This window comes from Anticarsia gemmatalis, chromosome 7 (genome assembly GCF_050436995.1).
Source record: "Anticarsia gemmatalis isolate Benzon Research Colony breed Stoneville strain chromosome 7, ilAntGemm2 primary, whole genome shotgun sequence".
In the NCBI taxonomy this organism is placed as follows: domain Eukaryota; kingdom Metazoa; phylum Arthropoda; class Insecta; order Lepidoptera; family Erebidae; genus Anticarsia; species Anticarsia gemmatalis.
Genome location: NC_134751.1, coordinates 8,851,232 through 8,867,272, shown reverse-complemented (window position 1 = coordinate 8,867,272; position 16,041 = coordinate 8,851,232). Strand labels below are relative to the sequence as shown.

The window sequence follows — 16,041 nt, the reverse complement described above, 5'->3', positions numbered from 1 at the left end:
GACTAGAAGGTCATTGATCACCCTCTAAGTACATTAGCTACAACGGTAATGTTTAGAAGTAGTTGTAACAGAAAACACCTGCGCGCGAAAAGAACACCTTAAAAAGATAACATGAAAAATAATTTGAAAAAAAGTCATTGAAGTACCACCACATTAGATAATATATTTTTCCCAGATATAAAAATCTGAAAGAGAATAATGAGAATAATAATATATCATAGCCATTATTAAGAAGGTAGTTCATAATTACTGATTTCTTCACGCCAAAATTTTAAATTAGCACAGGGGTAGGCACTTAATACTCTCAAGTTAGTTAATTAATTTCCGCTAAATTTAAAATATGCACCCAATTTTAATTAGTTTTTTTCGTAGTAAAAAGATTTTTACTAGATATCGATGCAACAGAATGATCGACAGAGTATAAATAGATACTTGGAGTAGGTATGCCTTATTATCTACATTAAGTCTTACGTATAGGTAAAACCTATGCATGTAAACCTAAATAACTTGTCAGGAAAATAATCAAAATAAAACGTTCAAAGCTTCATAATATTATCAACTTTATTTTTAGTAATAACGTCACTCAGATATACAAAAAATTGTTACAGGTAAATAAGGCTAACATCCATTTATTAAATAAAAGCAAAAATATTTGTAATACAATCATGGTGTCTGAAATCTATAATAAATTACTACTGAAATGAGTACAACACTAATGCTAACTTAACATTCATAAAATAAATACGTAATTTATTTTAATTTAGAAACAAAATGCAGTAGTGTAGGAATCTATTGTAATATTTAAGTACCTAATATTATGTGTTTAAGAAGTGTAACATGCAAGAACTATTAAGATTTATTGTTAAACTATTTATCTGGATATCTAGCCTGGGTTAAACCCTGTATTGTGGGTAAAATACTCGGTGTCCTATGCACCCTGGAAGGCAGTGAAAACAAATTCCCAGATTACAGTAGCAGGTAGTAAAGGAATGAGACAACCATGGAGGTAACCCATGTAATAATACTTTTTATTGTGACCAGTAATAATTTAGATTTTACCTACAATACAGGACAATGCCCACTTTAACATTATGTTAGTATATCTTTGTGGATTGACAGAGTACAGACGTACGAATGTGTAGTTCTAGTTTAATAAAATATGAAATTTGTACATGACAAGTAAAGTTCCTAGAGAATGTAATGTTATGTGAGTGTGAACAATTTGGACGAATAAAATGTTCTTTGCGAGATCCCGTTAAGAAATACTCATTGGCAAGTATCAATTTTGAGAGACTAAAGACCGGCACAGGCCTATAGACATTTAATATACATACATATTTAAAGTTTCATACGTTGTATTCAACGTGCACGCACACGCACGTACACGCAATCTGCACCAGCCTTTATGAGGCAGTTCACTTGTCTTTTATCCTATAAAGTCAGTTAAAACCTATTATAGTCATATCGTAACATATTTAACAGTATTACGCGGTCCCGTTCTCCTTAACACTCAGCGCGGCGATTCTTGTTTTCAGTTCTTGTACGAGGTTTTCCCTCGGTACTTCGTCTTCCTGCCTCGCAGAAATGTTTCTCACTTTAACGACGCCACGTTTGAGCTCAGACTCGCCCAGAACGACGGCCAGAGGAATACCATTCTCTTCGCAATGTTGTAACTGGGTCAACATCTTAGGGTTTTTCTTGTAAGATTGCTCAGTCTGTAAATGTAAAAAAATTAAATAATATAATTACTTGGATATATTTTGTTTACTTCGTAAATTGAACGATCATAACAAAGAAAACGGTCGCTTTGTCCCTAAACCTTAGCTGACACAAAAACCAAAACTTACCTAGCTTTTTAATATAACATTCAGGAAATGTTTACAAACTCGTTATTGATTCTTATCCAGATATTTTGAAATACCGCGACTTTATATTAGACATTCTCTCCATTGTTAAAGGTTAACATTATCTTTTATTGTGATAGAGATAGTTGCAAAGGATACCTATCTTAATAAAATAAATCTAATTCGTTATTATTACCTTGATGCCAGCGTTCCATAACTCAGCGCAGATCTTCATCCTCTCTTCAAGGAAGTTCTTCTGCGCGGACGCGACGTACACGTCTACGTCACTGGTTCGCACGCTGATGTCGCCCGCGGCCAACTTGGCTTCCAGGACTGAGAATATGCGCTCAACGCCGATACTAACACCCACGCAGGGCACCTGAAGGTAGAAATAAACGAAGATAAGTAACCATATTGAGGCTTTTAAGGAGTACGGGACATTAGTCGCCTGCACAAAAATTTGGTATTTTGTGTGTCACTCGAATTTGTTATATATTAATTTATTTAACTAAATGATAGATTGGGCTTGGGTATCCACTTTACTTATTAACATTATTGTCCTTTATAGTAGTCAAAAACAATTTAATTGATGTTGCAAAGTTAAACTTCGTGAACTACTTAATGTAACGAGTTAAAAAAATACTATTAACGAGTTATGCCGGAGCATACAAAAAATATAGAAGCAGTCGTAAAGTATTCTTCAATAATAATCCAACAAAACAATCAATCATCATCATACCATCATCAGATATGTATCAATTTTACCGCAACACTGAGTTTATCTGTTCAATAATTCATAAGTTGCAATTGAATAACAAAACATACTACTGTGAACGACATCGGAACGAAGTGTGGTTACAAGTTCTAATTAAGATTTAATTGTTGATAAGTCTACTTTGTAACGCCTAATGCATGAATGAATATGATAATGATTCAATTAGTAAGTTGGGAAAAAAATATCGTTTCTATTTAATAAGTTTCATGCCTTTTTGCAAAATATTTATTTTATACACTACCGGTAGACCGCAAACAGCAACGTTTGCTACTTAATTAAACGTCATTGTAGGTTGATGAGGTATTCCCCTTATAAAGATAAATTATAAAAGAAAAGAGGCCGCCCGCGACTTCGTCTGCGTGGAAACCCTTCCCGTGTTAATCCCGATCCCTCGGGAACTCTGAGATAAAAGGTAGCCTATGTGTTATTCTGGGTCTTCAGCTACCTATATACGAAATTTCATCATAATCGGTTCAGTAGTATTTACGTGAAAGAGTATCAAACATACATATATAGGTACATACATTCTCACAAACTTTCGCATTTATAATATTAGTAGGATGACTGCTACTGCTCCTGCGGAAACCTGACTGACGACAACTATAGAGGTTGCATAGCACTAATTAGTTTTTGGTTTTTTAGCAAAAAAAAAATTGCAAAATTTTCACGGTACGAGGATTATGTATGTCGCAACATCACGTAATCACTCTTGAAAAGACTGGTCGTTAGAGTGCGAGTGCCAACAATAATACACTAAATTAGGTTTAATATTGTAGACAACAATATTGTAGATACGCTCACACACAGAATATACCAGAGAAAACGTACCGGAAAATTAAGACCAATATACTGTCAAGATTTCTCTTATTTAACTGTTAGGTACTTGGGAAGTGGTTAAACTGACCGAAATATTTTATTACTCGGGACAACACGCCCATACATGGGCTTTTTAAAAATCGTCTGTATAATACTGTTTAAGAACTCTATCCTATACCTAATATTTAACGGGGAAGAACTTGCTTTGCTTACCCATGCTCTCAAACCTAAAGCACAAATGCCTGATCGCGTTAATATGGTTTAACATTGGTTAATAGGCGACGAATATGAATCTGAAAATTATACCATACCTGTTTATTTTTCGAGTCGAACATTCCCACAAGATTATCGTATCTTCCACCGCCAGCGATGGAACCGACAGTTTGTTCTTCATTGCCGATTTTAATTGGCTCTGAAAGGAAACGCCAACTCTCATTAACAAGTCAACAATCAATGTAATTGGCAAACCAAGGTGTACTGATTGGCGTTTTACGGCGACGAAATTCGTTTTTAATTAAGAATAATTGGATCTAATTTTAAATTGAATGATTTAATTTAGGAGAAACATTCAGAACATTTTAAATGCTAATGCTTTTAATAGTAGACCTACAAACTTACAATGCGTGTCTAAGTATAGCTGAAACAATGAACAGATTACTACAAAATATACATGTCGATTTTAGACCTTCAGCCTGTCGAATATTTTATTTCTAACGCGGTTGCAAAGCTCGTTTTATAAACAATGTAAAGTCAAAGTTACAGTAGGAATGTTACAAATGCCTTTTTTTATTTAATCCCAATCAGACACATTAATCAAAAGACCAGATAGTAATTTAAACATTAGAAAGCGAAAATACGGCATTTTTTTTTTCACATAAACGTTAGAAACTGCATGTGCTAGCAAGAATATGACAATAAAACTACTTACGTGTTAAAACAGCTTCGTAAATAACTCCAGTGTAATAATCCAAGCCTCTCGCAAGGCTCAGATCAAACAGGATCTTATCCTTAATTCCGAACAGTTCACAGTACTCCAACAGCAACTTGATTCCCTGTAAGCCTTCCACTGCTGCTTTTGTTTTGGAAAGTTTCTCGTCTTGTAGTAGCTGGTCAGCAAGCTCTACGCCGCCGTTGAGACGAACGTATTCGCCTATCCTGTCGGCCGCTTCGGGTGTGACGCCTTTCTCATTGATCATTTCTGTTCTGACCTCATCCCAGGGTGACTGTAAAGAATAAAGTAAAAGAGGTTTTATATTAATGCCAAATATAGCGTTAATTTGTAATACAAGAATGTATGCAATCTTCAAAATCTGTAATTTTAAACTTTCGCTTTGAACAACACAATTAAGTATCAGAAATAGTTAATTAATATTCATTAAAAAAAAAATATCTAGCGCAACACGACATACCGATAGACACAAGATTAAAAAATATCAGGTAAAATACCAAGTACCTAAATGATATAATAAAAATTTAATGCAAAATAAGCAGTACACATAGTACATAAGCGATCTATAATCTTCAGTTGTAACTGTTGCTTGCTAGTTCCTCACCTTATCAAGTTTATCAACAGTAGAACACGTGGTACGGAACTTGTCAGCAGGTACGCCGCAAGCTTCAAACATGCCATCCAACAGCCGCCGGTGGTTCACCTTCAGTACGTAGTGGCCGATTTCCAAAGCGTCCAATATCTCTGTCACAACTTTTAGGCATTCCGCGTCAGGTACCATCGGGTCGTATTGGCCGGCAATGTCGAAATCCTGCAATATTTCATTGATCAAAATTAAACAAATGATCAAATTTATTGTTTTTTTCTTACTTGTATTACGATTTCTAACAAAACATTATGGTGCAGCTGTGGGATATTTGCAGACCGCCGGTTTTTTTTGCATGAGATTGCAATAAATTGTCGCCACTTAATAAAATCAAACTACATTTTTGTTTCAATACCCAAAACGGTGTGTGCAATTATGGATGACAAATGTACGTAAGTATGAAAGCTACCTAATCAATACTATTTAAAAATAGGTACAGATTGAATGTTTACTAAATTGTCAATGATATAATACTACTTACGCATTGATAGAATTCCCTGTATCTGCCCCTGGTCATCGCGGGGTTATCGCGCCGGTACACCTTCGCGATGTGATAGCGCTTCAGCGTGTTTATCTTGTTCATCGCCAAATAACGAGCGAGTGGAACGGTCAGGTCGTATCTCAGAGAAAGGATCTCACCACCTTGGTCTTTCAAGTCGTAAATTAGTTTTGAATCTTCACCATATTTGCCGGTTAAGACTTCCTAGAAATTTATTAAAAAATATGATTAACCTTATTAGCGTTAACTCGCAAATTCACGCAATTTATCTCCAGTAATGGCATTTTTTCTCTTTGCAATGCTCTTAATGCAATTAAAAGATACAATATGATACAACAAAATTCTGGTTTCACATTGACTGCATCAATTCCACTGACTTTTTGATAATGTCAACTGCAGGTCTCAATTATCATGTTGATCTATACTTTGTTATGTTCCATTTTTTTAAACCTTAGGGATGTCCACCATCGGTCTGAATAGGTCCTCTTGCACCCATTGTACAGAAGAAAAAAAGGCCCTGCTGTGACAATTTGCCCCCTGTTATTAATATGTCATAAAATTATTAACAACACAAACCTTTAATTCAAACACAGGTGTGTCAATACACTCTGCTCCGTGTCTCTTGAAAACATTGATAATTTTCTGTAGGACTCCATTCCTGATAGACATCTGTTGTGGGTTGTAGTCCCTGGTCCCTTTAGGAGTCTTAAGAGTGAACTTCTGGGGCGCAGCATCTTCTGTCGTGATCTGTGCCTTCAGTGCTAGTAACTTTGCTACTTCCTCTTGAATCTAGAAAATAAATTAAACTATTTATTTTATTTGTTTTTAGTTACTTATTTCGTGGTTCATAATATTCTAGAATATTGTCTTAGATGTAGAGTATTGTAGTTGATAATATCAGTAGAAGTTTTGATTTTAAAATAAAAGAGTTCATGCAAAACCAACTACAAAAATATGTTCCTCAAAACCTCCACATCTACAAAACTATAATATATTTATACAATTAACTAATTAAAACTTAACCAAAGCAAGACAATTGCTCATAAATAATAAACAAGCAGTAAGTAGGCCAATACCTTGCACTGAGATGATGTTGCAATACTTTTAGTGAAATTGGTGCTGACTACTGAGTTGTGTAATCTCATCACAGTGGCATGGTTCTTTAAGAACCGCAAGACTTTGTAAGACATGCTTGACTAGTTTTATCTCTTCACAATTTCAAACAATATGATATCTCGTCACCACAGACTGCATTAATACTTTTATACCGGAAAAAGAAAAAAATAAAAATCATGTTAGTCTGGATAGTCAGTAGATCATTTTAGAATATAATGAACATTTTATATCATGGTTGTGGTGACGAAACAGCAACATGTAGAGATTTAACTACATTTAAACAAAAACAATCAACGAGGGGTGTACCAAAAACCTTTGCAGTCAAATTAATTACAGCATAAATTACAGGGCAGATGACAAACACCGATACATGGATAATGAACACACCTGCTGATCATGTTTACTATCATCTGTCATGTTTTTCCACTCTTGTGGAGGATCCAATCTAGGAAGTAATGATATCTCAGTCTCACTGAAACTCTGCATATGGTACCACCACCTCTTGAGATGTTTGTATTTTCGCAAGTTAATTTTTTTTAGACTTCTCATCAAGTCTATGTCACAACAACAAGGAGTAAAGCGACATACGTAACTGTACTGACTAAAATGTTTATCAATTGCCGCTAAATCATACTTTACGTTATTCCTCTTGCCCTATAATATATAAATGAATTTAGATTTAAGCAATGATGCAATGTTAGAACAGTTGTCATGTCAGCTCGTGACCACGGTCGTTGTAATGCGATCGAAACGTCGGGCAGCAAATAAGGTATCCAAACCTTTAAATTTTCAATCGCGTATAAGACCCGTTGCATTATAATATTAGTTGTCATGTTAACAATATGGTACTTAGCATCTAGTTTGGTATTACAAATAAACTAACCTTATCACTGGACTCTTTAGCAGCTTTCAGTTTTCTGACGAGATCACCTTGTTCTTTAATTTTTAAAAGTAGTGCTTCTTGGTTATCTGCCATAATTATAGCTTGAATTATCTATTAAAAAATGTGTATATCCGCTCAAGGCTTCCCAGTAAAAGTGCTTGAGTACTGGCAAAGAAGTAATTACTAGTCTCTCGGTTTCGTACCTTTCATTTTACCAGTAGCAAATAGTGAGCAAGTAATTTTGCACACTCCCCAAGTTTACATTGGAGGTTATATACAAGTTGACAGTTAAGTAAGTAGAATGGAGCTTAAGTTGTCATTTATCTCTTTTGCTCATATGCAAATTCTGATGCGCTCATATACTTTAGTCAAAGTCAGAATAGTCGACATTGTTAGTAGCTGGAACGCAGTGTGAACGGTATTGACGTATTGACATGTCATCTGTCTGTCGGTTTTAGTGTCGTGCTCACATATTATATAGTATTATTGTAATTATTGTATTGTTATAGAATATTAAGATAATTAAACCACGTTATCATGTTAGTTACTGCTCGTAAAATTTGTCATTTGCATGGCACTATTTTAACGTTTTTATTTTTTTAATGTTTTCGATCTTGATTATAAAAGGGTTGGTCGGTGAATTATAGATATTTAAATAAAATAAATAAATATTATTGGACAACTCACACACTGTCATTTGATTCCAAACTAAGCAGAGCTTGTACTATGGTAACCAAATAACTGATAAACATACTTATATACTTCTAAATACATACCTACTTATACATATAGATAAATTAACATCCAGGCTCAGAACAAATACTCGTGGTCATCACACAAAGATTTGTCCCGGGTGGGATTCGAACCCGCCACACGCGGCGCTACAGGTGTTGCGGCGAGGTGACCGCTTAAACCACTGCGCCAAACGTGCAGTTAAAAGAGAGAAAAAAAAATTTTGTGATAAGTAATAATTGAATAAAAAATTTAAATACTCTATACAGAAGCTCGAGTACCTACTTACCTATCTACCTATATATAAATGTCTTCATAAAAGCACGGAAATAATAATTAATAAAAAAGGCAACTTAATAACTCGACAAAGTCTACTACAACACTACCTTATTGTCAAATTTGGCAGATAAGAGCTCATAACAAGTCATGTCAATGTCAAAGCAATTGCTGTCGAACTCGAGCTGATCGAACAATAAATTTTTAATTTTCTGTTTTATCCTTTATAACTTTATAGTTAGATATTTTAAATGAAATTGTTATAAAATGGACCGCTTTGAGTACATAGAGGCGCGCTTATTTGAAGGCGAAGAATACCTTAAGCGCGATAAAAATGTTAAAATATACGATGGTGATGATAAGGTTGTTTATTTTTGTAATACTTTGAATCACAGGGTAATATGAATTTATTTCGTTGTGTGGTCTGTTGTCGGAGCGTAATTGTGTATGTTCTTCTGATTTCAGACTCAGTACACTGATGGTGAAGTAGTGTTAACATCTCATAGGATTTTATGGGGAAAACCTGGTGATATACCTAAAGGGCTTGTCTGCTTGTCACTCTATTTATATTACGTGTTTTGTATAGAAGAAGAAAGTGGAGGAGTATTTGGCCTAGGCGGACCTAAAAGAATTATCCTGCATTTAGGACCTGCACTTCCAGGTAGCTATTAGCAGACCTAATGTCTTTATCTGAATATAAACAAATGCTGGATACTTTTGCTTCTAACCTGAGCAAATTTAAGCATAGATAAGATTGAGTTGAAATATAATGTGTTTCTAAACTTTGCTTAGTATAACACAAATTAGTTTAATCTGATTATTTTTCTGTGTGGCATATTATTAGGGTTATGTCATCAACTCTGTATCAATTAACTAGTAGATTGCTGTTAGTATGTTTTTTTTTACTTTTTATCAGACTTCTTATATCTTATGTTTCTTTTTATTTTCAGGGAAAAGACCAGGTCCAGCTGTTGTGAGCCCGTTTCATTTTGTCAAGTTTTCATTTAAGGATGGTATTGATCAAGTCTTTTACAAAGCTCTTAGTGATGCTGTTGCTGCCAAAGCCTGGGAGAGGCAAGCTCCCATTCCAACCTCACTTAGTATGGCCAGCCCTAATGCATCTCCCAAACCATCAGTACAACCTGTCAATTCTAAGATCAGATCAGGAATAGTAGGCATTGAAAGAAGTATAGAAGAACAACACAGACAAACTGATGAAAGTATTACTGTAGCATTTAAGGACTTAACAAAACTTATGGAAAAAGCTAAAGATATGGTGGCCATTTCTAAGAATATTTCTACAAAGATTAGGGTAAGAATATTTACTACTAATTTTTCAAAAACATACCTTAATAGTATAGTCTAACAGAGAAACTCCATAGAAGGTCTTCCTTACTTAAAGTTATATATAAAACGATTTAAACGATCTTTACATTCTGCCTGTGATTCCTCATATAAATTTTATTGCTTACCTGGTTGAAAAAAATTGCTTACATGTTCTGACTAAACTATGTCATTGTTAAGTGTTATATTGGACAAGGAAAATATTCTTTGTTGGGGACATTCATTTTTGAGACCACCTATCTAACAAAATTGACCATTTATGTTTTCTTATGTTGCAGGAAAAGCAAGGTGACATTTCTGAAGATGACACAGTTAGATTTAAATCCTACCTCATGAGTTTAGGTATAGATGACCCAGTTACTAGAGATGCTTTTAGATCAGATTCGGATTATTACTTAGGACTTGCCCAACAAATTTCTGACATGATGATTGCTGTACTAATGGTAAGAACTTTGTCAAATAAAGTACACAACATACATATAGACGTGCACCTTTTTTTATTTACATTATATTTTATTTTTTTGCACAGGATTGTGGTGGCATAATGTCTTTAGCTGATGTATGGTGCAGAGTCAACAGAGCTAGAGGGTTAGAACTCATCTCTCCTGAAGATCTTCTCAATGCTTGCAAGTTAGTAAAAATTCAATCCAAATTATTCTACCTGACTTTTAATATTTACCTAATCTTTTAGTGGCTAGATAATAATTTTGTAGTTGATGATTTGTTTGATTTTTCAGACTGCTACAAACTATTGATGCTCCAATGTCTCTAAGAAAATTCCCAAGTGGTGCTTGTGTGCTTCAATTGAATAGTCATCAGGATGATGAAGTTGCTAGGACTACTAGTCAATTGGTATGTATCTGTTACTGTTTTCTAATTTAAAGCTACCTAACCAAATAATTGAACATTGTTACATGAGGATTATTTTATTCATAAAAAAATTATCCTGCCCATGGCTTTGACTAGCACAGTTAGAGATGTTTAATTATTAAGTATAAAACACTTATTTTTATTCCAGCTTGAAGAAAATGGTTCCCTTACTCCTGTGAAGTTGTCACAAATCGCAAACATGTCCGTCCTATTAGCTCGTGAACGCTTGTTTACGACGGAGCGCCTCGGCCTTGCGTGCCGCGACGAATCTGTTGAAGGCTTGGCGTTCTACCCCAACCTATTTCTAAGAGAAGCCTCTTAGGATTATTGTTAAATGCTGTTACTAACATTAAGAGTTTATTACACTTATTTTTTAACAAATATGCATTTTATTTTGTCAGTTATGTCGTAAGCGAATCACGTGACCTTTAAATTGGTACCATTATTATTACTGTGTTACTAAATTACAGACATTGATAAACTAGTTGCTATGCAAAAGTTCCTAGTATATTAGTTGTTATCAGGGAAATAAAAACAATTACATTCAAGCACATACAGGTTTTATTAAAAGCTTGGCTTTAACTTCACAAAAGCTGGCTTGTTGAAAGTGATATTAAAGTTTATAATTACATTACAGCACACCTTATTGTTATCAATCCATTTCTGTAAACCTTCTCTCAAAATATTCTTCAATCTTACATAAAAGATAAATAGTTCCATTAGATATCTAATACAAGATATGATGAAAAACATTTACTTCATACATTAGACCTTAACAAACATATACAATACACAAGACATTAAACTTCAATCAATAGTAATCCTAATGTGATAAAGCCTTATCTTAACATCATTCCATAAATATAAAAATAAAACTAATTTTATGAAAGTTTAAAAAGCTATTTAGACACTTGCGTTGAGTGATCACAGATACATCAAACACTGAAGCAGTTATTATTGTAATGTGTTTCTATCATAACAGGTATAGTCATTTGTAGTAATTGAAGCAGAATAAGTACTTTACTTATGAGTACATCTACATAATTAATTATAAACCTCTATGTCATTTAATATTGTAATTTAAGACTAAATTAAAGCCAAAATTAGCATGAAACCAATAGGTGCCAGAAAAGAAAAAAAATCTAATCTACTTTTTTGTCCTCATCAACTTTATCTTGGAATGTGCGTTTAGACAGTATTTTTAATACTCAATAGCACTCTTGAAATCCTTTGGTAATTGATTGTGCTTGCCACAGAGTTCCCAAGCCTTAAAATCATCACATGAGCGAAGATTTTCAACAAAGCACTCCACCCCTCTTACAAATGGCAGCAACATTTCATCATTGATCATTTCTGATAAACGATGAAGAAAAGCTACATTTTTAGCAAGACTGTCCTTGATTTTAGTAGATAAGGGGCGTTCAGTACATTGCACAATGTCCAGCTGAAAAAAATCCTTAGATTAGTAACAGAGAGTGGTAAGTTTTAGAAAAATAAAATATTAGGAATTATCAAAGACTGCAATAAACATAATCCAAAACTAAGAAAATTGACAATATTACAGAATATTTTATCATTGCAACAAGTATGGTAGAAAAAACACAGTGAAATCTTACTTTTTCATCAACAGCTGTCAATTGTAGACCAAGGTAAAGGTTGAGACACTCTGACAAACTCTTTACTCTGGTAGGCAGACAACCTGCTTTGTTTCTTGTGATGAGCAGATCACCAACCTGAAAATAATAAAAGTATAAGGATATTTTATTGTCTAATTATCAGCAGGTACTAAAAAAAGTATTGAAGATGAATATCCATACCTGAGTGTCAAATACAGCATTAAGTTTAACATTGTGTTTGTGATATAAACAATCTGATATCTTCCTTGAATCATGGACAATTTTCTTAGGGCTCTCAGATTCTAGGACTTTCTTGAGACCAGCATCAAATGCATGATACTGCATAACTTGAGTGTCAAAAATGTAGATCTGTTGGGGTGTAGATAGTACTAAAAATGGCATTTTGCATTTTCGCCCCATACTTGCACCATCGGTACTTACTCCAATATAATTGTAGGTGTATAAATCTTCCAGAGCATCATGGAAACTGTTGTCAACTTGATTGATATACATATACTTCTTAGAGATCATTACGATTCTTTCACATTCCTTTTCAGATATCTTTAAATGCTTTTGTTCATTTGGTTCTTTCATTTTTATAATGTCACTTATTTCAGAATCATAATAGTGAAAGACACCGTCACTGGGGTTGCCTTGAGGTAATTCTTTAACATTGTAAAGAGATATTTTGGATTTGTCATTTGTTATTTCGTAAAACCGGCCTTCATAAATTTCACTGTTCTTGGTATGAACTTGTAACAGTTCGCCTTTCATGTATAAGTTGTCCATTTTGTGTGATGTTGATAATGCGGAAGTAATCGATGTTTATATATTTTAGTCTTCTTTCACAGGTTTCGTTGGTTTCTCTGCTTCGCTATACGCTCTGTAGATATAGAGACCTAGCGTAACATGTAGGACGACAACGGCAACTACTGCGGAGTAGACACTGCTCGTAATGGGCTCCAATCGAAGGACGCCATCGAATATAACTGTCTTTGCAGTGAAGAAACAGAACACGGGTACAACGATAATGATCAGGCAATATTTAATCACCGTCCGAAACACTTGGAAATCGGGTAGTTCCTGAAAACAGGTTAGATAGCATTAGATGGAGGTTACCGCTATGAAACAACTATAACAGAAAGGCTACTTATTTTATTGATTAATACTATGATTTACTTACATTTGCACGTCCTTCAATCATCATAAAACAAAAAGAAAAGAAAATAATTTAATATCTGAGCAAAAAATTATCGCTAGTCACAAGCTTCATCAGCCACAAGAGTGAATTAATGAACTATTGAATGAATGTCGCGAACGAATCAAAAGTAAAGCATAGACTTTTCCTATATTTTCTTTTTCATGTTTGGGAAATAGTGATGCCATTTTACTTCCGGAACACTAGAACAACCATATAAAAGAAAATTGCTTGAAATGATTGAAATGTTTAACTCTAACTCATTCTACCTGATTTTGTTGTGGAATAATGTGCACACTTTAGTATACAGGCATTCAAAAGATTGAGTATGATCAGCTTCTTTTGGAGCTGACTGTACCTATTAAGTAATGAATTACCTACTCAGAATACAGCTTTTGTAAATAAAAACGCCATTAATTGCGATATCAAACTTTTATTTTTCAAATTATTGTAAGGGCGCGTAAAAGTTGGTTAATTTATCTAAAAATTGCGCATCAATGATAATAATAGTGAAATAAGTTCCTAACTACCTGTGATATAAATTCTTTTTTATATTATTTCTTTGTGTTCGTTGCTATTAACACTTTCGCTGCTTCACGGTACTTGCCCACCAAAGGATAAACAATGAAAATGACTGCATTGTAGGGATAACAATGATTTTAACAAGTTTCAACGTTTATAAATTTGTAAACGGGAGTAGGTATCATCGTCAAAACAGGTTTCGGTTTTGAACGTGCTTGTAGTTTATAGAGATATATTTAAAAAAATATATAAAATGTACAATTTTCAATCTAGTATTTTAATAATGCTGTTTGTAAGTATTTTTGGCTTATATCATTTCGTTTTCTTTTCTTCTCTTCTCTATCTTGTCCAGCCACTTTGAGTGGGGTCGGTACAACATGTTTTCTTTCTGAAAAATATTCTGTTTAGAGATTTGGCTGATGGTTTTACGACCGACCGCCTACCTGATGTCAAGCCGCCTTTTCTATTTTCTTAATGTGCTATAAAAATATTGATAATTATAAGTTACTTACATTGAATTACCTTCATCTACAGATCGGGTCAAATAGTACTTTACTTGATTTAAATGAAGTTCAAAAAAATATTTTACAATGGAAGAACCAGAACTTGCTCAATTTTAGCGAGGTTTGAGTCTACTGTACCTATACTAGGTATTAAATAGGTGGTGGGTTGGATTAATGAAAATTAGTGAAATTTTTACTTTTTCATTTATTTTAAATAGATTGGTGTTGCGCCCAACGGAGTTTTCGACTTTAGTGACGTCAAAAATAAAATACTGCAATGGAAAACACAAAAATTAGCCGCATTATGCCCATCAAATGCGTAAGTCATATAAATATTCAGGATAATCTTAAATAAACATTAACATCTACCTACTGCTTATTTCGATTTTTATGTACGTATTAATTCGTTGTACGTCCTATTTTTACAGTGCCCAATTGCAAAATTTGTTAAATATTGTATGCAGCACAGCGCAACCAACCAACGTGACACTCAGAGACTCTTGCATCAGTTGCTTTTCTAGAGTAACTTCGATGCCTGAGGTATTTATAAATTCCGTTATCATGACAATTATAGTATTATCTTAAAGCGGTCTTTAAAGTTATCTTTATAAACATTATTATTCTATACCGGTGTACCTAATATTTAACTAGTTTAATTACAGGGACCCCAAGAATTGAATGCTCTGAGTGTTTGCGCTGTACAATATTTTACCGGTGGATATGCAACATGTGCTACATCATTGATGGTAAACTTTTTATTGCATTTAGCGAAAATGAAGTATGTGAATGGTTAAAGGTGATTTTAAATTTCAATTTTATAGGTATTGTCTACATCGGCCTTAAACGTACAGCCATCGGGTTGCTTCATGGGGTATTGTGATTTCGTCCGGTGTCTCAGAAGAGCAAATTCTGAAAATTTGGTATCTAATTTTGTATTTTAATCTTATGGAATTTTGTGTTAAGAGTAGTGAGCCACACATATTCCTTATTCTTCACTAGTATATGACAATTATTAATAAGAGCGTAAATACAATTAAGTTTTCCTTGTTTTCATCAAATTGCTGATGTTACAAAACGTGCATTTGTATTTTCAGATCACACAGTGCACGAGAGAAGCAAGAACGGGCGTTAATATAACTCTGGACGCAGACAACACTCGGTTTTATAAAAATGTTACGTCCTGTATATTGGCTAAATCAAGATGCGGTAGCTATAATCCAATCACTGGAGAACCCCAAATTCCGGGCTACACGGCATCTGGAGCTAGAGTCAGCAATGCTCTTCAATTCTCAGATAAAAGAGAATTACGTGTGATATCTTTTTCGGCTAATACTCCAGTTACGAATTCATTTTGTACAATATCACCTAACTTAACACAAACAACTTGGCTAACGAATGTTTGTTAACAGCTTTTTTAAGCTAAGCGTGAAACGTAAGGAATATAGTTTTTAT

General features: G+C 34.0%; 4 protein-coding genes across 7 annotated transcripts; 2 read left to right on the top strand and 2 right to left on the bottom strand.

Annotated features, from left to right (window-relative positions):
• Positions 1-543: 543 nt before the first annotated feature.
• Positions 544-7,803, bottom strand: HisRS (histidine--tRNA ligase). Of its 3 annotated transcripts, none has more exons than XM_076115974.1 (9): positions 7,529-7,803; positions 7,033-7,299; positions 6,106-6,318; positions 5,512-5,733; positions 4,989-5,195; positions 4,364-4,658; positions 3,747-3,847; positions 2,041-2,223; positions 544-1,715 (listed from the first exon to the last, which is right to left on the bottom strand). In XM_076115974.1, exons 1-9 carry the CDS (start codon positions 7,619-7,621, stop codon positions 1,485-1,487), a joined length of 1,812 nt encoding a protein of 603 aa, XP_075972089.1. In that variant the 5' UTR covers positions 7,622-7,803; the 3' UTR covers positions 544-1,484. The 3 variants fall into 3 exon arrangements, with proteins under 3 accessions (XP_075972089.1, XP_075972090.1, XP_075972091.1); XM_076115975.1 differs by lacking the exon at positions 7,033-7,299 and adding an exon at positions 6,606-6,788; XM_076115976.1 differs by lacking the exon at positions 7,033-7,299 and having other exon boundaries at positions 7,529-7,802.
• An 870-nt stretch (positions 7,804-8,673) lies between these two features.
• On the top strand, positions 8,674-11,301 carry Vps36 (vacuolar protein sorting 36). The gene is made up of 7 exons (XM_076115972.1): positions 8,674-8,899; positions 9,002-9,197; positions 9,487-9,848; positions 10,159-10,323; positions 10,410-10,510; positions 10,618-10,732; positions 10,899-11,301. The coding sequence occupies exons 1-7, from the start codon at positions 8,804-8,806 to the stop codon at positions 11,070-11,072; spliced, it is 1,209 nt and encodes a 402-aa protein (XP_075972087.1). The 5' UTR covers positions 8,674-8,803; the 3' UTR covers positions 11,073-11,301.
• On the bottom strand, positions 11,294-13,299 carry LOC142973946 (piRNA biogenesis protein EXD1). The gene is made up of 3 exons (XM_076115973.1): positions 12,568-13,299; positions 12,367-12,483; positions 11,294-12,194 (listed from the first exon to the last, which is right to left on the bottom strand). Exons 1-3 carry the CDS (start codon positions 13,153-13,155, stop codon positions 11,952-11,954), a joined length of 948 nt encoding a protein of 315 aa, XP_075972088.1. The 5' UTR covers positions 13,156-13,299; the 3' UTR covers positions 11,294-11,951.
• A 991-nt stretch (positions 13,300-14,290) lies between these two features.
• LOC142973944 (uncharacterized) lies at positions 14,291-16,026 on the top strand. Of its 2 annotated transcripts, XM_076115970.1 has the most exons (7): positions 14,291-14,378; positions 14,621-14,710; positions 14,808-14,908; positions 15,018-15,129; positions 15,252-15,335; positions 15,411-15,509; positions 15,684-16,026. In XM_076115970.1, exons 1-7 carry the CDS (start codon positions 14,340-14,342, stop codon positions 15,993-15,995), a joined length of 837 nt encoding a protein of 278 aa, XP_075972085.1. In that variant the 5' UTR covers positions 14,291-14,339; the 3' UTR covers positions 15,996-16,026. The 2 variants fall into 2 exon arrangements, with proteins under 2 accessions (XP_075972085.1, XP_075972086.1); XM_076115971.1 differs by lacking the exon at positions 14,621-14,710 and having other exon boundaries at positions 14,295-14,378.
• The last annotated feature ends 15 nt before the right edge of the window (positions 16,027-16,041 follow it).